General features: G+C 39.9%; 1 protein-coding gene across 2 annotated transcripts in view; it reads right to left on the bottom strand.

The window, feature by feature from the left end:
* Nucleotides 1-24,160, bottom strand: part of SLIT3 (slit guidance ligand 3) — a 527,279-nt gene extending 503,119 nt beyond the window's left edge. Inside the window, exons 1-2 of one of the 2 annotated variants that reach the window (XM_075766507.1) lie at nucleotides 23,650-24,160; nucleotides 23,309-23,561 (exon numbers count right to left, since the gene is read on the bottom strand). In XM_075766507.1, coding sequence (XP_075622622.1) covers nucleotides 23,309-23,493 — 185 coding nt within the window. In that variant the 5' untranslated portion in view covers nucleotides 23,494-23,561; nucleotides 23,650-24,160. The remainder of the gene's footprint in view (nucleotides 1-23,308; nucleotides 23,562-23,649) is intronic. The other variant, XM_075766506.1, reaches the window with a different exon arrangement.
* Nucleotides 24,161-27,062: the final 2,902 nt, after the last annotated feature.

The following is a 27,062-nucleotide window of genomic DNA, read 5'->3' as shown; positions in this document are numbered from 1 at the left end:
TAATAGTCTTCTAAGGCTTTAAATGAAAAGCAATTGTCATGGTAACCAATGGAGAAGAACTCCATTCTTCTGTGTGAACCACATTATCAAATAAAGGCAGTTACATATTTTGAAGTTTAAGCTTGTTAAAAGGTACGTTTTCAATATTCAGAGAAGAAACAGGATGATCTTCCTAATACGAATACTATTCTTCACTTATCAAAAATGTAAATATTTAGATGAGTACAGGTAATTGTACTCACTCATCTGAGGAAAAAACTCTTCATATTCCTAAACATACATAATTGTTTTCACATGTGTTCCCTACATCTCAGATGCAAACTGATATGTAATTAAGCTCCTTTTAAGGTCATTTTAATGTGCTGGTGCATTCATTTACTGGAATTAAAAAGATAAAAAACAAAGCCCAAACCCAACACAAAGAAGTAAACTCAATACAGTATGAGCCACTTCATAACTGAGGGTACTCTGGTACTTGTAAGCCTGCGATGATGATAGTGAAGCTCACAGTTCACATTGACTAAAACCCCAGCCTATATATCTACAAGATTTGTGCCAGGGACAAACCAGTTCCAGTTTAAGATCTCCATCTTTTGCCACAGCAACTTAATTTGCCATACACAACAGGAAGAAAGAACAGATTAAGAACTATTTAAAAAAAAAAATCCCTAAAATTCAGACCAATATTTCTACACATTGTTCATAATGAGAACTTCTTTACTGAATTCTGCCATTAAAAATAGAAGCCATATAGGTATAGAATACATAATATTTTTTTCATATTTTTTTAAGCATTTGCATCAATCTCATAGCGAATCTTTCTAAGGTATAAGCAAAACATTAACAGGATTGAAGCAGTATATCAGATACAAAGTGCAGAAATAAATGTTTTGTAATATTGAAATCTATTTCTGATTGTTATTGATAAAAGTCAGAATAACACTAATAAAATTTATAAATCATAAAATGGTTTAAAAACAGATAAACTTTTAAGAGTTAGTTTGTGCATCTTAGCACAGGGCACACTTAAATAATAGAAGAGAAACATCCTACCTTCAGGAAACCATTTTCTTTAGCACAGATGAGAACTAAGGATAATAAGGAGATTGGGGGAGAAATCCCTCATTTCAGCTACATGAATCCTTGCTTGACTTATGTCAACTATATTTAAAAAAGGTCCATTAAAGAAAAAAAAAAAACCAAACCAAAACCACAAAACAACTACAGGGCACTTTCATGGCATGCACCATCCATTCTCTTCCATTTGCATTTATCCCGTTGACTGAATCGTGCTTTTCTCCAGGAATACCTTTGAATCACTGCCTACATCTTTCAGATTTTCCAGCTTAATTTCCTCTTCTGTTCTCAGTTCAGTTCTTCCACCCTGATGCATCATTAACTACTCACTGGTGTGCCAGGGTGACCTGATTGCAAGAAGCATTGGAAAGAATTAAGTCTGGAGTAAGCAACACATAAATTGCTTGTGGTTTACTTGCACGTTGTTTCCCATCTGCTTTTCATGTCATTCCTTCAGAAGTTTTCCTTTGCCTGTATCTCAGAACAGGGCTACCAAGGCACAGCATTAAGCCGGTTAGAATTGTCCAAGGCAGATAGGAGTCAGCTACGGTATACGGGGCAGCACAGTGTCATTGGCCTCACTTTCTGTCCATTTCGATAAGCCTTAATTCTCAGCACAGCTTTACTCAGCTTGAACAGGTGCATGCAGAACTGCATTCCTGTCACATACATAGCAATCTCTCCACCACCCCACCACTCCTGCGCAGACTGTGAGACCGATCCCACACATCAGCTCTATTCCTCTCAACTTTCAGCCCCAAAACCACTCCTGCTATTCAACATTCTTCCCCTGGCGAAATCCGCAGTTCTCTATTTGAAAAAAAGACTTTGCCATTCCTTGATCAACACATATCTTGAGACTGCTTTTTCCTGTACACCTGCAGATTGGCACAGCCTATATTGTACACATAACATCAATTATTCTATTAAACCCTTCTGAAGGTTAGTAGCCAAGTTGAAGGTTTCCATTTCTGCAAGTAAAATTACTTGGAAAAATGTTCTACCTTTTAGAGAACTGTTCTTCATGAAGTTCACTTTCCTTAAACCATTTAGGATTTAATTGATAACTGCCGCCTCTGTTTTAAAAAGTAGTATTTAGCTTCTGAACATTTGCCTGTTCCAGCATGCTCTCCCTCAAGGCTTATCTGCTATTTGAAGAAAAACAGACTAAAACCTTGATGAACTACTATGTAACACTTCCTCCTCCCGTTCACAGTAGGTCTAACACTGCTGCAAAGCAGCAGATTGCCACAGGTTACCCCATTAGTCAATTAAACTTCAGGACTGTGAAGTTACCCAACTAATGCAGACATTAGTGGTTTACAGCTGGTGTTTGTGGGCAACATAATATTTTATGTTTCCTTTATAAAGTTTGGCAGCTGATTATGGGCTCACTAGTGGGTTTCAACTACAAAAAGCTAAACCTTAACATCTAATCTTGGTTGGCTTTCAAACACATCAGTGTTCATGAGAACTGTTGGAAGCAAATACAGCTTTGAATAGAAATCATCTGGGTCAAAGGCATAGGGAAGATTATACTGTAAAGGTTCATTTAATTTATATTTAACTTCAACCAATACCTATGTGCAGATATATTCATTGTACACAAAATTCTTATTGTGCAGAATTCATGCATTTTGCATAGTATGTGGGGCTAAGCAGATCTTAGATCTTACTCAACACATCTATCTCACCACACACGTACATGAGCCAGCTACTACCCTTTATCATTTCACATTCAGATAATATTGTCTCATCATCTAAGACATTCCATTAAGGAATACAGGTCTCTTCTGGTGTGCCAGGAGCAAAGTTGATACCACTCACTTAAAGAAACTGAAACCGCCATTTATACCAGCTTTAGTAAAGCTTTTGGTATTAGGTCTCTCTGGTCAATCTATGTTTCTTTTTTAGCACAAAATACGTTAAGGACAATGCAGGTGTCCTGGCAGCTTTGAGAAAACAGACATGGCAGGAATTATTTCAGTGGGAATAGAAACATGAATTGGACTAGAATGGTACAAGACATCATGAAAGTAAGTTCAGAAGAACTTTACTCATAAACGTATCCTGTTATGTTCTATTAACAATTTAATTCAATCCATATTTTGTAGATGTTGAAGATTAAGTCACGCAACATACACATTTATTACAAACAGGAATGTTTGGAGCAATTGGAGCAAATCCCGCTTCATAGCAAGAATTTCTCTATATTGCTTCATCTTTCATTTCTCTCTAAAGACAATCTAGTGAACTTAAGACAGACTTTTAAATATTTTAAAGCATCTCCAGCATTCTGTGGAACATGCTGTTATAACTCTTCAAACAGCACCAGGAGTGCACAGATTTCCTCTGTTAAATTACTTAAATTTCAGTTACAAGTTATTCTGCTTAGCCACTCAACTTTTCTAAAACATCCGGACACTGCTCTTAATCTCCATCATCTTCCTTGGAAGTATAAAGTTTATGACTTGAGAAGTAAATCCATTTGCCACTTCACACTATGCGCTTCTATCTTCTAGACTCACATACCTTGGCAAACATACACACTCATCTTAAGCCAGTTCTGAGCCTATATTTTAATGTACAAGACCAGAGTTGAGTTTGACAACACATCAGTACCACAATAAACATTACAACTCTTACAAGAGAGCCAATAAGAAAGGCAATTAGATGCTGAAGTCTTGCAACAATCTTCAAATCAACAGTTAAATACTTACATATAAATATTCTTATATAAAATTCAAATCCTTTTCTATACAAGGATGCAAAAATTCAGAAAAACACTACTAGATTGTAGCAAGGTCTTATTACACAGATGTCATTTTGCCACCTGCTGCACCCCCTGTGCATTGTAGTCTCCAAGATAATCCAAAGTCTGGGCCCTCATCATACTTGTGAGTCTTGAACATACCCAGGTGAACCCCTAACTTAATTCCTCAACTCTTAAAAACCCCTATAGTCTTGGAAATCAGCTGCCCATTTTGGAGCTAGCTCTGCTTGCCTAGTTGTGCTTTTCTAGGCACACAGAAGCCAAAGTCAAAAGCCTTACTAAAGCATAAAAACCAGTTAGCTCTCAGTACAACTCCCAAATGGTTTTGTTTGTTTTTTAAGTCTGTGAGGTGTGGGCACTGTATTCTCCAACAAGGGATGTATAAAATTTGTATGTCACACAGAACACCACACTTAGGAATTAATGAAAATCTCTCTTCCCCCCTAAGAGCCAAACAGGTCAGGATACAGCACACCATCTAGAACTCACATCAAAACAAACCTCAGCTAGGACACAATTCATGGAACTTCCCAAAATTCATGAAGAACAGAAGAAAAACAATTTCCCCATAAATTTAAGAGCAATTGTTTTGAGGATATAACACACATTCTTTGTTATGATTAATTTGCAATACATTCCAAAGGATTTATTTTATATGATAAATCAACTTGGCAGTAACATTTAAAATGTGGGAGCTAAAATTCAGGTGATAAGAATTGGATCCGGATTCATGAATCTAAAGAGTTACTGATATTTTTCATTATCCCAATTCCTCCAAATAACTCAAGCAGCACACATTCTTGGGAAACAAGGCTTTTATTGTTTTGCCATTACACTGCTAAAGGACTTTGTCGATCCAAACCACCTGCTAGAATGACAGCTGAGTCATCCCTTTAAAATTTGTTTGATTTGTTTTCCCACTCCCCAATCACTGTGCAAGGTAACCATGAACACAAACACACATCTGAACTCGAGGAAACATGCATTTCCACAGGGAAGTTAACCATTCACTTGGCTACCTACTGCACTCTAGAAGCTTAAAGCCACGAGGAATACCATCTTGATTTTTATGAAAGCTACCTGCGGGATTAAAGGCAAAAAGTTGTTCACTAAAGCCCTCCTCTCTTTACAAGTACTTTTCTTCTTAGTTTGGGAACGTGCTAACAACCATAATCATCAAAAGGAGAAAAATCCACTCTCGTGTATGAATGTATCCATAGAGTAGCTTTTGGTTACCCTTTGCAGTCTTTACACACCCACTATCTGTTTTGTTATTTTAACCGTTTTCCAGGATTTCTGCTATGGAGTTAATCTGTATTTAATGGGCATGGACTGCCACTAGCCTTTTAACCTTAAATGACTAATTCCCTATAGAAAGCGCTTGGCAATCCCCTTATGCCTTCAATCCAAGAACTTCAAAGTTACTCTGATAAACTACTCAATTATAACACTACCCTAAAACCCTCTGGCAGCACAATCTGCATATCTCCAGATTTAACATATTTCCATCTCAACTTTTGCAATGCAGGAAATAAAGTCCTGGGACAGAATTTTTATGAAATACATAAATTCCATTAGTTTCCAAATCACTTGGGCAAGTATGAATACCACTTGTAAATAAAAAGACAAAAAACTTCAAAATCATGTTCAGCTGAAGTAATAATTTTTTTATGATGTTACATTCCACCTCAATATAAGACTTTTTTTAAGCTATTTTTTCTCCTTAAAACAAACAGTTGACTTTGCAAAGGAGCATGAGATTTATATTTCTTTATTATTTTTTACTTTTTTTCTGACTTCTAAGACTGGTACTTCTCCAAACATTTCACATCATCTAGTTAAATAGGAAAAAAAAAACCAAAAAAAAAGCCTCCACCTAGGAGAAAATAAGCCCATGTAACAATTACAGGTGGGGCACTGACTGACCGGGGAGTTGCTTTGCAGAAAAGGATCTTGGAGCCCCATTGGGCCACAAAACATCAGCAGCGTGCCCTTGCAGGAGAAAGCCACCCTTGACCATACTGTCCTAGCAAGAGCATAGCCAGAAGGGTTTAAGGATTTGAAAGAATTGACCAATCTCTTGTATTCAGGATTTGTAACAGATCATCTGCAATACTGTATCCAGTTTCAGGCTCCTCAGTACAAGAAAGGCATTGATACATTGGAGACAGTGAAGTAAAGGGCCACTGAGACCATCAGGAAGCTGCAGCATATGACATGTGAACAGAAGCTGAGAGCTGGGCGTGTTGAACTTAAATAAGAGGTTAAAGGGAGATCTTAATGCAGTCTGTATCTACTTAGCAGGTAGGAGAACATAGACCCCCTTCCCAGATCTGCAGTAAGATTAAGTCCTATGTGGAGACATTAGTAGAGAAAAAAAACGAGCCCTGCCACAACTACCAGTTCTCAACAAGATTCAGAAATATTCTGCATAGCTTCAGTAAACAAGTACTGCACAGGGTGCATTAACACACACATGATATTGGGATCCAGTAATTTTTATATTACCCATATTAAACCAAAATAACAATAAACTTACATCCCAACATTCAATAATTTTTGTTGCTGTTGTTGGATAGCACAGGTATGACACTAGATAGTTTCAGTCTCCAGAATAATTCAAGTAGTAATTAAAGAACCACACAATAGCTGGAATGTACATATTTCATGCTGCAGTCCATCATACTTCTGTAACACACCCACACGATACAGCTTTTAATTCAAAAATATTAGCTTGTTCCTTCTGATTACAGAAGGCTTTCAGGTATGACTCAGACTGTTTTCTTTCTGTCTGAACAATGAGAAAGCTGATCTTAAAGGTTAAGTGCCCTAATTTTGTGAATAAGCTATCCATTCTTAAGCCCATTACAGAAGTGCTTGGTTAATAACCCACATTAAGTGTCAAAGTTATCTGGAATTGCTTGCAGGCAACACATTTCTGTCCTCATAGTTATAAAAATAAGAAAAATGACTTGGCAAACTATAGGTGTTAAAAACACCAAGAAAAAAAATTACCTTTTGCAACTTGTGCAGTGACTGCACTCCCCATTGGGCAGATTGCTGTTGAAAGTCATACCTGAGACCTGCAGAAAACAGCACAATGCACCAAATAATTCAAGTACTTTGCTTCGTCCAAGGAAATACATGTTCGTCCTAGCTTGCAGGAACTCCTGACTAATTATTACAGTTTGCAGATTTTATTATATATAAAGGAAACGTTATGCTGGCAGATTAATGTTCTAACTACATTTTACACTCCCATGCCCTTCACCTTTGTACCCCGTTTTGTAGTTACTCTTAATGTGCTCCAGATCTCACCTGGTAGTGTCATCTATGCCCTTGTGAAAGATAAAGAGAGCCTGCAGGAAGAATAAAACAGGGCGAGAAGTTGGACTGACACAACCTCATGTGCCAGTACACAAATACAAAGCTTACGAAACAAGTAGAAAGAGCTAACGTTTCGCCTACAGATGCAGAAACACACCACCATTGGAATAACTAACATGGTAGGATAGCTCTTGTAGTCATATGCATGTTTGGTGATGATTGAATACAGGGTTCTCAGTAAAGACAGGCAAGGAAGAGGAGGAGGAGGAGAGGCAGCCATTCACATGAAAGAACAGCTCAAATATCTGGAGTTCCTTTATGGACTGGGAGAGAGTCCCATCGAGTGCGTAGGTCTAGATCAGAGGAGCGGTCACCAAAGGTGACATCGTGGTTGGAGTTTGTTACCAACTGCCCACTCAGGGTGAACGAGGGAACACCACTCTAAGCAATGGGAGAAAGTCTCCACATCACAGACACTGGTTCTTATGAAGAACTTTAATCTCCCTGACATTTTCTGCAAAGGCAGCACAGGGGCAGGCCAACAAGTCAGGAGGTTTCCAGAAGGGGTCAGACATAGCTTCCTAAAATAGATGCTAGATGGGCCAACCATGAATTAAGTTTTCCTGATGTGCTACTCAGAAATGATGAAGCGGTTGGGGGTGAGATATTCAGTAGAATCCTTGGCTTCAGTGACCATGAAACAATGACTTTCAAAATGCTGAGGGGTGTGAGGAGGGTAAGTAGCACAGTATAGACCCTGGACTTCAGGAAAGCAGAACACAGTTTTGTAGAATTCTGAATTTTTTCAGAATTCAGGGGATTGATGGGGGACATCCTGTGGGAAGCTGCCTAGAACACTCCATCCAGATACTGAGGAAAATGAGCAGGTATATCAGAATACCACCTTGGCATAACAGGCATCTCAAGACTGAGCTCCAGTGCAGAAGAGAGGGTATGGTATGCAGGAGTACAGAAACATTGCCCAAGCATTAAGTGATGGTATTAGGAAAGTCAAAGCTCAGCTAGAGTTCAAACTGACAAAGGTCATCAAGAAAAGCTTCTAGCAGTACGTTAACTATAAAAGAATAAGGAAGATGGTTTAGTGACAGACTGAGGTGCTCAATGCCTTCTTTGCATTAAGTCTTCACTGACACAACTGACACAGTCTCCCAAGTCTTTGTGTCTAAAGACAAGGCTCAAGGAGGACTGGAACAACCAGTAGTAGCAGAGGATCAGATCAAGCATCTCTTAAGAAATTCTGATCCATACAAACCTGTAGGAACAGATAGGATGCATCTGTTGGTGCAGAGAGATCTGGCTGATAAAGTGCAGCCTTGTCGTGACATCTGATACAGGTAAATATTGCATGTGTCTTCAAAAAGCTTTAAAAGAATGACACAACAAAGTGCAGGCTGGTCAGCATCAGTCTCATTTTTGTCCCCAAAAAAATCAGTGCAAATACTATTGCAAGTAATTTCTGGGCACACAGAAGAAAAGATGACTGAAAACAGCCAACAGATTTACCAAAGTTAAATCAAGCTTGACCAAACTCACTGCCTGCTATGCTGAAACATCTGTGGATTAAGGGAGAATAGTGCCTTTCTCAACTACTCAGGGAATACTGTGTCCAGTTTTGGGCCCCTCAGTCCAAGAAAGATGCTAATAAATTTGAGCAAGTCCAGTAAAATACCACCAAAATGATCAAGGGACTTGGCTACGTAAGATGAGTCAGAAGCAGCTTAGCTTGTTTAGTCTGGAGAAGGGCAGGCTTTGGGTGACTGAAAAGCAGTCTGCCAATATCTACAGAAGGGTTTCTCTGAAAACTGAGCAAGGCTCTTTACTGAGGTACGCAGCAAGAAAGATACAGTGATAATAAACTGAAATAGGGGAGATTCGAGCTGTTTATAAAAAAGAAGAAACCTTGTCGCTGTCAGGACACTCAAGCTGTGGAACAGGCTGCATGAAGGTGCTGTGGCTTTCAAGACCCAACTGGACAAATCCCTGTATAACCTGGTCTGAATCCCATGTTGACCCTGCTTTGAGCAGAGACTGGACTAGGAGACCTCCAGAAGTCCCTTCCAACCTCAAGATTCTATGATTCTACATTTTCTACAGAGAAAAGAGCAAAATATTTGTTTGTTGGTTTCCATTTGGGGGAAGAGGGGGAGAAGGAAGGGGTTAGTAGAAAGCTTTAAATCTGAAGCACAAAAGAAAACTATAGCGAATGTTAACATACAGTTGCTACAGAAACATGCTTTAATATGAAAAAGTCAAGACATGCACATTATAAACAGAAAGAAGTACAGCACTCTGCCATGTTAGCTCAAGTATTTTCATTCATATAAAAAACCAAAACAAAACAAGGTTAACAGCTGCATATACAAATTTTTTTTTTTTTTTTTTTTTTTTTACTTATTTCTTTTCAGTTCTTGATTGTATTTAACCATTCCTACTTAACTCCTGTAACTGTAGCTCATCTTTCATATCCAACATGCACCAGCCAGTTGTATGGCCATTAGGTGGTTACATCAGTCCAGTAAACAAAGACCAAGAAGTTACAGAGGTAGAAATCAATGTCAAACATTGTCTGGGCCATATTTTCACTGAACTACCAAGTGGACAATTTCATCAGGATATGAACAGATATGTGCCTGCGCTTCACTTCTGGACTTTAAATGTTACCCAAATGAATTCACATTCACCATCTCAAAATAGGAATACCTTCTAAATCAATGTAAAATATAACCTCTGATAACTGAACTTCAGAAAAATCTTCTATGAAGTATTGGCATTCTTCAGAGTTCATGTCATTACAGCAATTTACAGCAAACACTTATACTTTCTCAACATTTTAATAATTTCTCTGATGTGTTTAATGCTGATTTAATATTAAGGACTTCTAGAACAAAAGGCAATAAATAAAGTGAGAAACAAGGATTGACAAGATTTACTATTTTTCATGAGATTTTTTTTCACCCTGACTCTTCTGCACACTTTTTTTGTGTCAGTTTTGCTTTTTTAAATTGTATATAGAATTAATTATAACAGGCTCATCCAGGGGAAAAAAAAACAAAAAACATTGCATATAAACTTCAGCAAAATTCACATTGCTTTATTCCACAGAGACAGTATGTGGTGTTTGCATTTAAGTCTGTATTTCACTTAACTATGTGGTACACGACTAACTTCACTACATAGTGAAGAAACTGCTATCTGTTTAAATGCTCTTCACTAATACAGACAATTTGATGTTTAGGACTTGAAATATTTCACACCTGCTTCTGACTGCTGTAATTCTTGATGACTTGAGATAAAAAAAAAAAGTTCTACCGACAAACAAATTCTAGTTGAAGCCTGACATGAAAACCAAGCCTTGATTTCATCTCCTTGTTCACTTTCAGACATGCACAGACTAGAAACTCTTCCCAGGAGATTTTTCCTGGAAAGGTAAGAGAGATCTTTGTGTTTGGGGGTTTTGTTGTTGTTCAGGGTTTTTTTTTTTAATTTAACAAGTATCCAGTTTCACCAACTCTATACTTTCCAAGAAGTACCACTCTGAGTGTAACCACTAAGGAGCAGATTAAGCCAAGAAGTTGCAGAAAAAGATGTAGGACAGTTTTAATATGTAAAATGAAATTTGGAAGGAAGTTGTGCATTGACTTGACCAAGTTAGCATCCAGATGTTACAACCACAAACAATCTTCTTCATCCTCAAGTAGATTCCTACCTTCCCCGTCCCTCTCAGTCCTCCTCCAACTTTTGGTTTTCAACAGTTGTCTCGCTGGAGTGAAGTTGATTTCACAATGTTTGCTAAATGAACACGAAACTCAAGTTTTTCTAAACTAGACTTGGCACACATATTTGATGTTTCAAGTTACCACAACTACTCATGCTTACAAAACCACTTTGCACTAAGCCTATTACATACCTAAGAACTATGGAAGAACAGCCTTAGAAATATCTATACTATAAGATGAAGTTAATGTCAACTGGGAATAATTCATTTTCAACTTCTAAAAAACTTCATAAGCAATTAGCTAAAGAATTTCCCAGGTTAAAAAAAAAAAAAGCCAAAAAACAAAACACAAAAAAACCCCAAACAGCTCAAAAAAAAAATCCATAAAACACTTTTGATTGCTCCTTATCTTTTGCTGCCCTTGCATATCTTATCTATTAAAACTCACGACTCCAAAGGACCATTGGGCTGTTGCTTATACTTTCACATTCTTATCTGAGAAACTTGTATCCAGATGTGTGTTTTCATCTCACTCTGAAGAGCCACCCTTTGCCTTAGGGCTTTATTTCTCAATATCTACTTCCACTTCTAGAAAACTAGTTTTCTTTGCTCAAGAATTTTACTTCCGTGATTTGTTTCACCACTTTATCCTTGTCTCCAGCTTACCTCCCTACTGCATTTATTTAGGTATTTCAGAAATGCACAATTGCTTCCCTCTGCTATTTCCTTATAATGAGTTCTCTTTTTTGCTCTCCAGCTATATTCTTAAAACACCAACTCTACCACTTCAAAAGGATGAGACACCTAGCCTCTTCTCACCACTCTATAACTATTTCAGAGAAGCTGGTGACCCAGAGGTTCCCACCATGCTAAGTGATGCTGTAACCACTGTCACCCTCACCAAAGATGTTTCATCCAGATTTTTCTGAAAGCAGCATTTAAAAAAAAAAAAAATGTACTTAATATAATACCTCCGCAGTCTAAACAAAGCCATCACACAGATGAAAGATAAATCTGGGGAAAATCCATAAATAAAGGTCCCACTAAAAGTCCAGGCAAAACATACTTTATGACTAACAGGACAGAAAAGACATTTGAACTGCTTTCAGAACACAGCTTTTTCTAAGAGTCATATTTAAAAAATACAACTGTTTTAATGAAATGTTAGTGTCTCCATATCTGTGGATGACCAGTACACACATATGCAGTGATTAATTTTAATGGGCTTGATGTTATGTGACCACAGTTGTTATATGAGCTTTATATGCTACGTATTATATTCTAAAACAGAGAGAACAGGCACTCAGACCTTTGACAGACAAGGATTCTATGCTGTTAGCATTTTTCTTACTGTAAGAGAGGAAAAAAGCATTAATGTAAAGCTAAATTAGATTCTAACATAGAGCTCTGTGTAACAATTGAGAATTTATTTGGTCATCCATCTTTGACAAGGCAGCATGTCCCAAGGAACATGATCATGAAATTCTAGGGAAATGGTTTCCACTTTAGGATGAGCTTTTTGGAATCTCTAAAGAAAAACCGAAGTTTGGAATTGGAATCTTTTCTACTTTGGGGCAAGTTGTTTGTGGCAAAAGCTTTTCCAAGTCAAGTTTTTGTATTAGGTCAGTATTACATAATATATAAACCTATATCTACTGCTAACGCTAATAACCATTTTTACCAGACAGACAACCAAGTAGTACTTCAGATATTTTAGCAGCTTTTAAAGTTGAAGTACTCATTCACCAGTGCATAACCAGAGAAAATGTCAGGGAAAACAATACATTAGGACAGTTTGGCTGAACTGACTTAAAACATTCAGTTTTCCTATGACCTGAGAAAGTGCATAAGGCTCACAACTCACTGTCCATATCTTTTGAAATTGTCGAGTTTATTTATTAGGGTCCCATAACACCATGTGTTGGTAATACTTTACGATCCACTAATACATTTATTTTGTGCAACTAATGCATTCCTTACCAGCCACAGGAATAAAGGAAAAAAACCAACTGAAAAAACAAGGACTAAGAAATAGTCCTCTAACTATTAGTATGCACAAGAATGCACCTTTGCCTCTGCTTTCAGCATGTTATTTCCATAATAGTTAAATGCTTATCTGTTGAAACATTTCACGAGAATGTTTATTCACATACTCTTCCCCTCCACTCCGCCGCTTTCCCCCCAGTGAAGTGGCCAACCTTGACAGAATCTAGCTCTTGGAAAAAAGAGTTTGGAGCCAGACATTAAAAACTGCATTTTATAGCGCTGTGATTTTTGGAGATCAGAACCTCAGATTCACCAATATGAAATGTATTACTGTTTCTGTTATCGTGCCTAGGAGCACCCTTTCAATAGCTCCAGATTTCATGTTAAGCACTGTACAAAGTAGTCCCAAAGGGCTTTCAGCAAAGACAAAAAAAGCAAAGGGATGAAGCCAAGCAGATGAAACAGTACTGATTGGTACAGCAGGCACTGTCCTCAACTCTGAAGTAGGCTAACTTACATATTTTTAACTGATATCATGACAATTACAGTAAATTTATAATTTTGCAAAGTGACCTTCCTTTTTTTAAAATTAAAACAGTTCCTCCCAAGCAAGAACATCAAAATGGAAGGGGAAAAAAATTAAACATCTATCAGAAGTGGAGTTCATCACCATTCCACACACACCTTCTACAAGCATGTTCACAGGCTGTTAAAATGGGTTACCGATCTCCAAATCATTAACCTGCAGAGCAGTTTATCCCTCCACCTACACGAAGCCCTGGCTGAAATAGAACCACCAATCTTCTGTTTATGTAGACAGGAATGGCTGCAAAAGTACACAGAGAAAGCATTTTGAAAAATTACAGGCAACTGATTTGTCTTGTTCTTTTGGGTGATTGCCCGTACATACAGTCACAGCATTATGTCAGTGCAGTCTCCCCACACAACAGAAGTGGGTTAAAGTCTCTCCAATTAAACTCCTAAATATAGCATCACTGCTAAAAGCCTTGCACCTCAAACTGGAACGAACACAGGTCCACATAGCAACCAGTGAGACATCAGCAGTAAGAATGCATCTCCCAAAATTCTCAGCATTGCTTGGACTCCAAATACATTTAATAGGTGTTTGAGGTCCTTCATTAGTAACCTGATACTACTTCCACAAGGCTGATTCCTCACCACGCAACTGAAGTAGAAAGGCAGTCATACTGACCTCACTGTGCGAAGCACAGAGGGCTCTCCTAGTAAGTCCCATTGACATCAGAAGTTAAGAATCATTTCTGCAACAGTGTTGCCAGTTTTTAGGAAAGTATAGGTATGTGGTGGGTTGACCCTGGCTGAGGGCCAGGTGCCCACCAGAGCCACTCTATCACTCCCCTCCTTAACTAGACAGGGGAGAAAAAGCACAATGAAAAGCTTATGGGTCGAGATAAGGACAGGGGGAGATCACTCACTAATTATCATTGCGAGCAAAACAGACCGAACTTAGAGAGGGAATTCATCTTATTTATTACTAAGCAAAACAGAGTAGAGGAATGAGAAATAAAACCAAATCTTAAAACACCTCTCCCCACCCCTCCCATCTTCCTGGGCTCAACTTCACTCCCAGCTTCAACCTCCGCCCCCCCTCAGCAGCACAGAGGGACAGGGAATGGGGGTTACGGTCAGTTCATCACATGGTGTTTCTGCTGCTGCTTCATCCTCAGGGGGAGGACTCCTCTCATCGTTCCCCTGCTCCAGCGTGGAGTCTCTCCCATGGGCTACAGTCCTTCATGAACTTCTTCAACGTGAGTCTCTCCCACGGGGTGCAGACCTTCAGGAGCAGACTGCTCCAGCGTGGGGCCCCCCCGGGGTCACAAGTCCTGCCAGCAAACCTGCTCTGGCCTGGGCTCCTCTCTCCACGGATCCACAGGTCCTGCCAGGAGCTTGCTCCAGTGTGGGCTTCCCACGGGGTCACAGCCTCCTTCAGGTGCCTCCACCTGCTCTGGTGTGGGGTCCTCCACGGGCTGCAGGTGGAATCTCTACACCCCCTCATCCTCCCTCCATGGGCTGCAGGGGGACAGCCTGCTTCACCATGGTCTTCACCACGGGCTGCAGGGGGATCTCTGCTCCGGCGCCTGGAGCACCTCCTGCCCCTCCTTCTGCACTGACCTGGGTGTCTGCAGATGTTCTTACATCTTCTCACTCCTCTCTGGCTGCAAAAGCTCTCTCTGACTGTTTTTCTCTTTCTTAAATATGTTATCACAGAGGCACTGATTGGCTTGGCCTTGGCCAGCAGCGGGTCCGTCTTGGAGCCGGCTGGCATTGGCTCTGTCAGACACAGGGGAAGCTTCTAGCAGCTTCTCACAGAAGTCACCTCTGTAGCCCCCCCACCCCCGCTACCAAAACCTTGCCACGCAAACCCAACACAAGGTAGAAGTGAGTTGGTGAGCAACACAAATTCTGAAATCAATTTAGAAGTAAATTTCAGATATTTTGCATATTGCTTGCTGGGAAGTCAAGACAAGACCAGCTTTAATAAGTTTTCGTCCTCATTTTAACTGAACTGATGTTTATTCAAACTGTCCCTTCATCAGTGACAGAAGAGGGAAGAATATAGCCATCGGTTAAAATGACCTCCACCTGAGAGACAATTAAATTAAGGTCTCAGAAAAAGAAGCAACTCACAGATAGAGAGGTAAAAATCTAATTAAAAGCTCCAGAAATCTATCAGTCATAGGATTAAAAACATATATTGCAGCCAAACAGATGGTGTAAAACTGAAATACAAGACAAATTTATTCTGACAGAGACAACTGACAGACCAGATACAGTTGGGGTAAAAAAAAAAAAAGAAAAAAAGAGAAAAGCTGAAAGTAACTAGCAGAGAGGTAAGAATCAGCATCTTAAAGCTTCTTTCTACAGAGGTAGCCTAAACTCATCTAAAATTTATTTTGAGTACAAGATCACAGACCTGTTCCCCTTATGTAAACAGGTAGATAGACCATTACAAAAGACAGTCAGTTGCTTACAAGGCCATTTCTTAATGGGGAAGAAGAAGTTCTTGCCACTCCTAAGAGCCATTCAGGATTTTAAATTATATGTCTGGCTAGACAACATCAAAAACAAATTTGAAAATAAACGGAGTATTACTGATCTCTGGAGAAAAGACTGAAAAAAAAAATACTGAAAACAGAATAGTTTGGGCCATGTTGCAATCAGAATATTACTAGAACCCAGCCCTTTCTTATCCTGAAAACTACTTAAAAACAACCAAAAAGTCAAATTGATGTAGCCTTACACTAGCCAGGAAAACATGTTAATGAACATAAAAGGGATGGGAGTGACGACAGCAGTCCCAAGCCAAAATCCATAACACGCACTTGAATCAACAAGTGAGAAATTTACTTTGTCTCAATGCGAAGAGGACAAACAACACTGCTTTGTCTTGCAGGAGCAAAAAATAAGCCAAACAGAAGAAGAGAAGCACCTTATAGGGAGCTGTGGAACTACAAGACAAAGGATGTGCATGTTGATTCCTACAGCTGTCATCACCAAGCCTACACCCAAAAGCTGACTTTACTTAAAACTAGTACATGATCTGCTAGCACTGGAGGAGCATACTTGCTCACAGTCACACTTTCTCCTCAGCCATAGGAGATCAACCATTGCTGAAAGGGGTTTCAGTCCTGAGCCACAGAAATTCGTTACCTGATCCAGTATCTGTCTGTAGTTGCAAAGAGCAAACAGGCGAGAGAACTGAGAGGTACTAGGTTACTCATGAAGAACACTCCACAACCTCTTCCTGAGGCTAACATAACATTTGAGATAGTTCTGTAGTTGTAGTATTACAAGAAACAGTGAAGCTTACATCAAGACCGAAGTCCATCTGAGTATTTTGGGTTAACTTAAAAGGAAGAATCATCCCTTTAATCACAAAAAGGGTTTGCTACAGTATAGTACCTCATAAGGCTGGAGGCACTTTTGAAGACAAGAGATGCTCCAGAACTTGCAAGTTCACAATCATTCTGAATTGGAAAGAGCTAGTTATGTTACCTCAGTAACAAGACTTAGTTATAGTTTGTAAGTTCAAATTTAGAGAAAGTGAGGCAAGTAAGGAAAAAATAAAGAGATAAAGGAAATCAGGAATTGGGGGGGGGTGTGTGTGTGTGTGATTTACTTCTTAATTAGATATATTAAAAAAAAAAATCCACAAATTAAAATTATTTCATTTGCATGAAACATTACTTGAATGGTCAACTGCAGTCCTCAGCCAAAGGGGAAAGAGCTCAATTCAAGTTCAGTCTTCGGAACATTTATCCAAAGATTACACCACCCTTAGCAGGCGTAATATGCGATAAACAAAGAACAATACAATTGTAACTAGGAAAGGATCCTGACACATTTCAACTTTGAACTCGAAGGAAAACAGTTTTCCATTCATTTCTAGTGAATCAAGTGTAAGCCAGCACAACTACAGTATTAACCAATGGCTTCTGTTGGCCATCTTTGATCAGGAATAATTAAATCTTCTAATCAAGAAAAAATGGATCCCACTAGACCACCACCAGACAAAAAGCTATTCATTTTAAAAGATCAGCTGCAGCAACAGGCAGCCAAGGGGATCCAACACTGTGGGCACTACAAGAACTATATCAAGAGTTCCAGAAAAATTAAGCCTCAAGTCACCTGAGCCATTAATTCCTGGGAGGGAACACATCCTGATTTAAGTCTTCTGAACAGTCTCCCCAGTAAACAAGCTCAATTCTTAACATGCAATGGCTGAAACTTATTCACTGAACATCCTTATTAGAAAAAAGTTCTTTTCCCCTATTATCTTTATAGCTCCCCAAGTATCTTGTGAGATTTCTGTGGGAAAACCATTTTCTTCCTGCTCTGTGGAAGCTGAGGAATAGCCTAGATGCTACTGAAATGCAGACGACAAAACCCAGGAGAGGGTTTTTTTGTTCTAAACATAACTGGAAATGCTTGAATTAAAAAAATAAAAATGTTTGGCAATAACATTCCAAAAGATTACCAACAGTATTCATTATGAAACTCAAATGACTTCATAGTAATCAATTTCAAGTGACAGTGTACAACACAAGGATTTTTTTATATATAAATTACTGTATGGAGACTATTAGGATTTACTTATTTTTGGCCTCACAATCCATCTATACAGGTAAGCTATACTGACTTCGGTTCACATACACAAATTCCAGGGGGAAAAAAGCAATACTCATCATCTATATTTTAGGACTTCCTAAAAGGCAACAGCTGTTCTTCACAGGGGCAGCTTTTCTTTCACTTAATTCTTTTGCATGAATCAATACTCAGCTGCAAAAGTAAAAATATGAGAAAAGCAAATAGTCTCAGAGTAACTCATTAAAAGAAAAAAAAACCTGCAGTAAGTAGTCCACTCCCTTTAAACTCAGAATCTAATCCAAATTTGCACAAAAGAAGCACCGATGTGACAATGGCCACTATTTGCTTCTGTAGCTACCAAATTACAATAGCTACTTTCATCCTCCTTCCTGTTTCCATCACTTCAAAAGGAGGTTAGACATTTAATAGGACAAGACTCTGACCGTACACAAGTGCATGCCAATGACCAGTCAAGCACAAGTAGTCAGCATTAAATTAGTAAAGTATCCAAATTAAATTAAGCAACTCAGTCAAGTTTTCCCAGGATCAGTACCTCCAAGAGCAAGCTTTTTGAAGCCAAAGCCATGTATGTCTACTTATGGACACATGACCTAGGAGGAAAAAAAAAACCCCAAAGGCTCCATACAAGGTTTTGGAGACTATTACTACACAAACAACAGAGCGGTAATCTCTAGTGGGAAGAATTCTAGAAAAACAGAATGTCAACGTCAGAGTCAGTATAATTATATTTGCATGTGTTTACCATTGCGTTCTGCAGTAATATGGAAGCATTCAAGACAGGAGCTTAGATTTAACTTGGAGACAAAATTGAGGAAGTTGAAGACTTATTACAAGCCAGTGCAACTTCAGCAGCTACATGCACCTAGGCCAAAAACACCATAATAATATATTTGTATAACAGAAACCCCAGACCACATGAAAACTCCAGAGTAAGCAGATGACTAAGCTTCTAAATTGCACCTAAATGCGGACACACTCAATTTAGCTACTCAAAGCACAGAACAGATTAGTCTTGCAAGCTTTATCAATTTTGCAAGGTAAAGAATCCTTCAAAGTAAAAGGCAAAGCAAAACAACGATTAACACAGGAGAGCTATCAATTAAACAAGATTCTAAGCCACTAAGTATAACTTCATCAAGAACTCAAACACGACTTAATTCTCCAAAGAAACTTTGATACATCTATAATGTGCTGCTAACAGACAGAGAGATAACTAGACATGCATGGAAGGAAAAACACAAAGGTTCATGCTTCATATTCAAACAAAAAGCAGATATTGACCCAGGAGACTTCTGAGCAGTTTCTCCATATCACTTGTTCCTTTCAGAGCTGAAGAATACAACTGTCAACCAGGTGGCTTTGATCTGCTCATTGCTTTACACATCATCTCAAACTAAACTTGATTATCAGAATTATTAACTGTTATAAAAAGCCACATAATAATATTTTACATAAATAGAAAACATTTTCACTGAAGAAAATTACATAAACAGAGAATCACATACAAGAACTGAAGCACTGCTAAGCAAACTCTGAACTAGAGGAATTTGATGAAACTATCCTAAGGGACCTTTCTCAGAAAGGTAAAGGATTCAAGATTTTTATGGATGTATTTACCTACTCTTAATTTCTAAGCCCTAAATTTTGCTTCCTTTGTTAGTACAAACATCCAATCAATTGCATAGCTTAAATAAAATAATCACTGTGCCCACCCCCAAAAGTTAACTATTAAATTATTAGTTTTCTCCACACCACAAAAGGTCTATAAACTTCTTTTTTTGGTAGGATGCTATGTTACTTAGCAAACATGGAACATATCAGTAAATACTAACGACAAGCCACAAGGTCAGCTATATCATCCTGTGCATATACAAGGTCCTCTGTAGAGCATCACATCTTGCAATTTGGGAAAAGTCTTTTGTGTCTAATTTCACGTCTGTCTCTCCCTACATGAGATGATGGCTATTCTGGGGGTTCCTTCTCTAGAACAAAGGTAAGTGGAAGTTGCTCCTTGGAAGCAACAAGTATTTGTTTCACCGCTTATTTTCTCTAGACTAAATCATTTCTTTGTGCAGTGATATACAGCATTCACCTCTTTTTAGCTCTTCACAAAACCTAACCGAGCAAAAGCTTCAATCTATACCACACAATTAGAAGACTATCATAGAATGTAACAACAAGGTAAACTGCAACACAAACCTAATACTACTTGCTATATTTGTAAAGCGACTATTAAAGATGAACATATGTAAAAATAGTTTAGGATAGTTTCAGTAATCACTGGTTAATCTGTGGATTCCCCTCAAGACAGAAATCACAGGTACAGTTCTTTACAAAAGCTACATCTTCAAAGCATTAAAAAGAGAAAAGAAAAGAAAGCATGCATCACTTTTCTCATGAAGAATCACTTAAAGCTCTGGTGATGCCTGTTTCTTGGGTTATCAGGAGATGATCACTAGTTCATAGAACTTCCCAATAAGATTCCCCCCCCCTCCCAAAGAGATTTTCCATTTTTTCCTTAATATTATATTTTCAGTTTTCCTGGGGTTTCATATTAACATGCATTTAAATAACATTTATCTTGGCTCCACTAGCCCAAACAATCTTTAACATTTGCCCAAACATAACTCTAAAAGCTTAGAGGCAAAATATTTTAAGTGGTGCCATTAGATCTCTTATTAATTAAAGCCAAAAGTTTCCAACCTGAACAGGTATGCAGAATTTTTAGCTCAAGAGAATGCAGGAAGAAGTGAAGAAAGTGAAGACCTTTTCATAGCGTAAGAGTCTAAAATGTCACTTGGTATGTGGCCATCAAGAAATTTGCTAAAATTATTTTCTCAACATATAAAAATTTCACTAAGATTAAAAATCTCTTTGACATTATTAATTAATTTGATTTTATTTACAAGTTCAAACTTGCTAAAGACTATACATCAACCCAGTGTTATGTCAGAAATAGTTACAGGTTGCCACAGACAAAAATGAGATACTCTGATATATCCAGTAGCTGACTGATGTTTCACCTATGAGCAGATTTTAGACTCTGAGGTATATAAAGTCTTTTCCTCTCTACTGCTTACATTAGAAAATTCAAGTTAGTGCAAATTTGAAGTGATTGATACAAGCTTTAAAACACAGTTGTAATGAAGACAACAGTGAAAGTCTCATGATGGACTAACAGAATAAAAAGTGAAGACAGCATTTAAAAATATGCAATAATGTGTTACTACGTGATCCTCTGTATGCTATTTCCACCAGGTTTCAGTCACTGAATGCTCCCATAATACACTATTTAAAAAAACCAAACCAACAAAACATCCAACATAGCTACATTTCATATTTATCAGCATTATATCTCTGAGGTTAAATATTCAAACTGAACATTGTTGAAACAGCTACTATTGTTCTTCATGCAGCCACTAATCTAAAATTTAAATCTGTAAATAACACCAAAAGTTATCAGGACCAAGAGCACAGTGATCATTCTTTTCAACACTTAACATACCAAGGCAAAAAACCTTACTCTTTCGGCTTAGCTTCTTACAGAAGGCCAGAAAAGTTACCATCTCTATTAAGTACATTCTCACAAATGAAACCCAGTAACAAAATTAATTCAGTCTCCCTAGATTTAGGCAATAACAAATTACCACTTTTAAATTCTTCTCAGATGGCTAACTAACCTTGCATTTGTTTTAACCTGGAATTGAAAAGTTTAATTGTAGCCTTTGACTCTTCTAATTGTGTGGAAACACACCTCACCAATCAAGCATACAAAACGTTTGTGTTATCACACATACTTACTCTGGCTGGCTGGGTATACTACTTTGGTAGTGGTTTGTGGTGGGGTTTGTTGTTTCGGGGTTGGTTTTTCTTTGTCTCTAAACTGCCAGGTTGCTACCCATCAATTTTAGAGAGGACACAGTTTCACGCGCAGAAGTTAAGGTCTCTATAACACTGACATCTGAAAACTATTGTTCACACAGCTGGGGTTAAAAGGAAGGCTGATATGGCCACAAAACATTAAAGATGGTAGAATACCATAGTAGAAAATCTACCTATTGCTGTCATTTAAGAGCTCTCAGCATTATAAAATGCATTTAGAAACATTCAAGGATTCTATAAAATGTCATTCTAGGACAGAACTTAGCCTTTAAGAGGACTCTATGCAGAAAGATTTTGTTTGCTTAGTAACCTCACATAGATCGCTTTCTTGGAGGAAAAACTCTGAAAGAGTTTAAGTTTCCCCAACTCTATAACCCAAAAGGAAATAAAATACAAAGTCAGGCGAGACAATCTACAGCATTTGCTTACAAGTTCAAAAGCATTTTAAGTTATCAACTAATCCACATAACGCATAGCTAACTGCACTTTCCGGAGGTCACCCGTGGAGCCCAGCGCAGAGCTGTGCTGAAGCTCTGTTTAACATTCCATTCTGGACATCTTCATATCTAGCACCGGGCATTCTCTGAAATATGCCATATGCTATACATTAAACAATGTCAGAGGTGCTGTGCTCTGCACCAAGTGAGTGCCAGAACCGTATCAAAGAACTGAAGTTTGCTTTCAGCTTTTTGCTTTGGAAATTGTTAAGCAAGTAAAAAGAGTCAACTAAAAAACTCCAAAGAATATATGATACAGAGGATTTACTACAAACACGTTCATTACATTCTCCTGTGCTGAGGTTGGAAGCATCCTGCAATATTACACTGCTATCAGAAACCCTGCAATAGATTAAAAAATAATCAGCTTCCCCACAGCAGCTTAAGACAGAAATTAAAGGCTGATTTAATGTGACTTCTTATTCATTTGAATAAGTTTATGGCAGTAGTCGATTTTTCCACGGTGATGAAGTCACCATGCTGAGAAAGTAAGGAGAAACTGCTACCAGCCACCAGGTGAAAACATCCAGGTTTCTAACTGCATATGAAATTGGTGCTTGCATTGACAATGATTATTGCTGGGAGCACTCCAGGTAAGGCTCTAAACTCCATTACAAGCAAGTCACTGCAAAATCCAATCAGATGGTAACAGAAACTGAAAAAACATGAAACACTGAAACTGATTGTTTTTTTTAAAAGCAAAAACAGCAGGATAGCTGTAACTTCTGAAAAGCTCCTCCCCTTCCCTCCCAAAAACATCAATCCATGTTTGATTACTGAAACTGCTGTTAGTATGTACTCTGCACTGATAGGCAGGTGCTGAGAAACTCATCTCAGGTGCTTCTACAAGTACTTGAGGAGCCCTTAACGGTTTTTACTTACAGTCTCTCTGCATTCCTGGGAATATCCCTTGGTACAGTTTTGAGTCCTAGTCCGTGACAATCCACGTTGGAAGCAATACATGTACATTTATGCGGGCATCCTCCAACAGGCATCCAACTCATGGAGCTCCAAAAGCTCAAGATCATTCCAAGGCACAGAAACGCACTTCTTCCACCAGACAACATGGTTTCTTGATCCCTTCAGTAGGTATAAAAGTGTGCGCAAGCAGCCGGCCCTTAAAGATGAAATGCCTCTAAGAAGAAAGGGAAAAGAAAACAAGAGGCTCTTAGTACAGCCCAAGAGAACCCACCACTGCCATCATCACCGGAGCACCAGCAAACCTTCAAAGGCGCCTGAAAAGGTTACGTTAGGTGGAAGAAGGTGGGGAATTGCCTTTCGGGCTCAGGTTTCTTTCTGTTATCTACGAACGGTACCAGAAGGCAGATAGTTTAACAGAGCTTGAGCCAGATGCGTCCTCAGATGAAAGAGAAACCGGGAGCGGAGATAAACACACACAAAACATCCATCAGAAGCGGCGGCAATCTCCAAAGCAGCCTCCTCCGCTCTGCATCGCCCCACCTGGGCCGGGCAGGTAACCCGCGGAGACGACCGGGAATTCAAAGCGACCCCGCCGCAAGCTCCTCAGGCGCTCCCTCCCGCCGCTCGGCTGCAGCCGCCGCGGGCCCGCACCCCCGCGCTGGCGGCCGGCGGAGCCGGGACCGGGGCTGCGGCGAAGGGCGGCGGAGGGGACGGAGGTGGCGGCGCTCCCGCCCGCTGCTGCGCTGGCCGCCGGCCGCCCGCTCTCCATTCACTGTGCATGGCAGCCGGGCGAGCGCCCGCGGCACGGTGCCACCCCTCCCCCCTCCCAAAATATCACCCGTAGCGCCCATTGGCTGCGGCGGCCCTGACGTCACCCAAGTGCTGAACTTTTGGAGCGGAGGGAGGGTGAAAGTTTGGGGGCCGCGCTGGCCCCGGCGGAGCGGCGGGAGCTGTGACGGAGAGGTGCTCGGCGGCACCCCGCCGCGCCGTCCCCGCCCGCCGCTGCGGCGGGGGGGACGCGGTTCCCATTGCCGGGCAAGCCCACCCCTCTTCCCCCGGTTCGGGTTTCGGAAAGGAATGTGCGGGCTGCAGCACGGGAACCACCGCCCGGCGCTCCGGCGCTGCGTGAAACGGGCTCAAGTTTCCCCGCCGAGGGGAACGCACCTCCTTTTGTTTCCCGCGTTTCCCCACTCCCCGAGTACCCTCTGGCGGCGGAAGAAGGGCCTTCACCGGCCGGCCCCGCTCACCTTCCCCGGCCGAGCCCCGGACGCGGCGGCCGAGGCTACCGCGAGCGGCTCCGCGGCTCTGTACCTCAGTGGTGCCCCTGCTGCACTTCCAGCCCTAAAATTCTGAACTTCAGCAAAGTTGTCCGGAAATAAGACAAAGGAGGCTGCCTTCACACCCTTATGCCGTTCTGATGTCATGCAGCTCAGAAGGTTTTAACTTAAGTGTACTAAAAAACACATGCAGAAATGCAGCACGCACTGAAAATTTGGTAACATTTAGAGATTACTTAAGAAAGTGCAAGTCTTCGGAGACACACACGGCAGCATTTTTTTTTAAAGGTAAGTCAGCCTATTAAGAGGAAGGTTCTCCCTGTAATACACCATACAGCTGGTATATGCACATCATGAAAGCCTCTTTCAAAATACTTAGTCCCTTATTTTGCACACTTAATAGGTCAAAGGCACATTTATGCATAATATACTTGGGAACATAGATCATCTGCTCATCTCCATCACAAACTCTTGGTCTATGACTGTGGAGTCTGGCCTCTGTTCCTGCAGGTAGGAAAAGGTTTTTCCTCCCACAGCTCAACAAGGATCACGGCCAGCACTATCATGAAACCCCCACACCTCCTCCAATGATTTGACAAGGCTAAGTTACATTAGGATTCAAGTTCTCAGGGTGTGCTCAAAACTTGTTCTTCAAGTTGTTTCTAAGAACACAAAAATGTAGTATTTTAAGTGAGGAGCTTGTAGGAAAACACCATTGTAAGATGTTCACCATAAGATGTGGACATGGCATTCCAGTGTGCAGTAGCACATCTAAATACATGTTCATCGCTGGCAGCATTTGCTTCATGTTTTGCTGACTGAAATTTGTCATTACCCAAGGCGTTCCTGCCCCCCTTAACAGTTAGTTTTGCTCAAACTAGTGAAACATCCCCCTTCACAGCCAGCAAAGCAGCTACTTGTCTCCTGCCCTTCCCAGCAAGCAGATTTCACACTTTAGAGCATTTCCTTATGAAGAAAAATTTGCCAAAGAACACAGGCAAGACCACAGGCTAACCTTCAGCTCTCATGGTTTTTGTCTGAAAAAGCAATAAAGTGATTTTCTCATTTGATAGTAAATTATTTCCATGAAAAATTTCATTCATATATAGAAACCATTTTGATCAAGCCTTAAGACTGAACCACTTGCATGACTAGACTCAAAGCCCAGTTAAATGGTCCTTATATAGCAGTATCCAATGTGAGAAGGCTCAGTGACAAATGACACAAGGGTTGAAAATGCACAGAGGGACTCAGCTGTCACCCCTTTAAGTGGCTGCTTTATGCTGCTTCAGAAAAGATTAGGAAATACTATTCTCCTACCTTTCCCAAATCTACAGAAAACAAAAGTTTGGGAAGGTATGTGTAATTCTGTCTGGATCCCCATATGAACCTCTTTTCCTGGAGCAGGCGGCAGGGGAAGATGACTTCAACATCCAGCACTAACAGCTGAAGTAAGGGGTAAAGCCACAACAAACCTCTCTCCAGCCTCACAGTACCCAAAGCAGCAATGATAACTCACAGGAGCTTGAACCCTACCCCTCTCTCCTTTAACTCTCTCTCGAGAGGGCAAAAGCACAGACAGCTCCAGGCATGTCACTGACACTCATCGCTATCTATTCTGAGGCAAGCACCCTCAATCAAGTGTTAGCCTACAAGAGATCAGCTCTTGAACAAGGAACAGCTGGTCCAGGCCAGACAAGACAGAAATTGCACTGCTTAGGAAGACAAAGTACTCTGAAAGCTCTGAAGTCTCCTCCACACAGTCTGAAGGAATACATCCTTAGCTCATTCAAGCAGTGAAAATACTTTTGTTGGAACCTAACTTTCCTTGGCAGCCAGGCAACATCATTCCAAAGAAAGTTTGGGGGTTTTTCCTGTTACAGTTTACTAGCAAGCATCTTCCCAGCTACAGTGACGGCCATATGGAAAGGCACGCACACCTCACCTCAGGGTGGAAGTACAGAAGCTGTACTAAGTAAATATGATTTAGGTAATGCAAACATCACAGCCTGATGTTTTGCAGTTTGTTTGGCTTTTTTTAAGTTCTTAATGTTTAGCTGTGATGAACTTCAAATTTTAAGAAGTGCTAAAAAACCTCCCTAAAACCTCTTCAACACTGCCATCCACGGCAGTCAGCATATTCCATGCTTCACTGCTAATCCCTCACAACAAAATTTCCCTGAAAAGGACAAGTGAACAACACAAAATGGCAGGGGGGGGGGGGGAAGAGCCCAAAGTCAACCCTATCTTTGAAATACACTTAATTATTATAAAAACTGAAGAGGCATGTTTTCTTACATCCTAGTTAAAATAGCTCTTAAAAGCAGACGGTCACATTCTCAAGACACACCACAGTGAAGCAGAGTGTTGACTCTGCTGTTTTCCCTTCACACATCTACTACAGCTTCTGGCTCCCGGCAATTGCTAGAAGCTGGCAA

This window comes from Balearica regulorum, chromosome 14 (genome assembly GCF_011004875.1).
Source record: "Balearica regulorum gibbericeps isolate bBalReg1 chromosome 14, bBalReg1.pri, whole genome shotgun sequence".
In the NCBI taxonomy this organism is placed as follows: Eukaryota; Metazoa; Chordata; class Aves; order Gruiformes; family Gruidae; genus Balearica; species Balearica regulorum.
The sequence above is the reverse complement of the archived record's forward strand: the minus strand, read 5'-3'. Positions and strand labels throughout refer to the sequence as shown.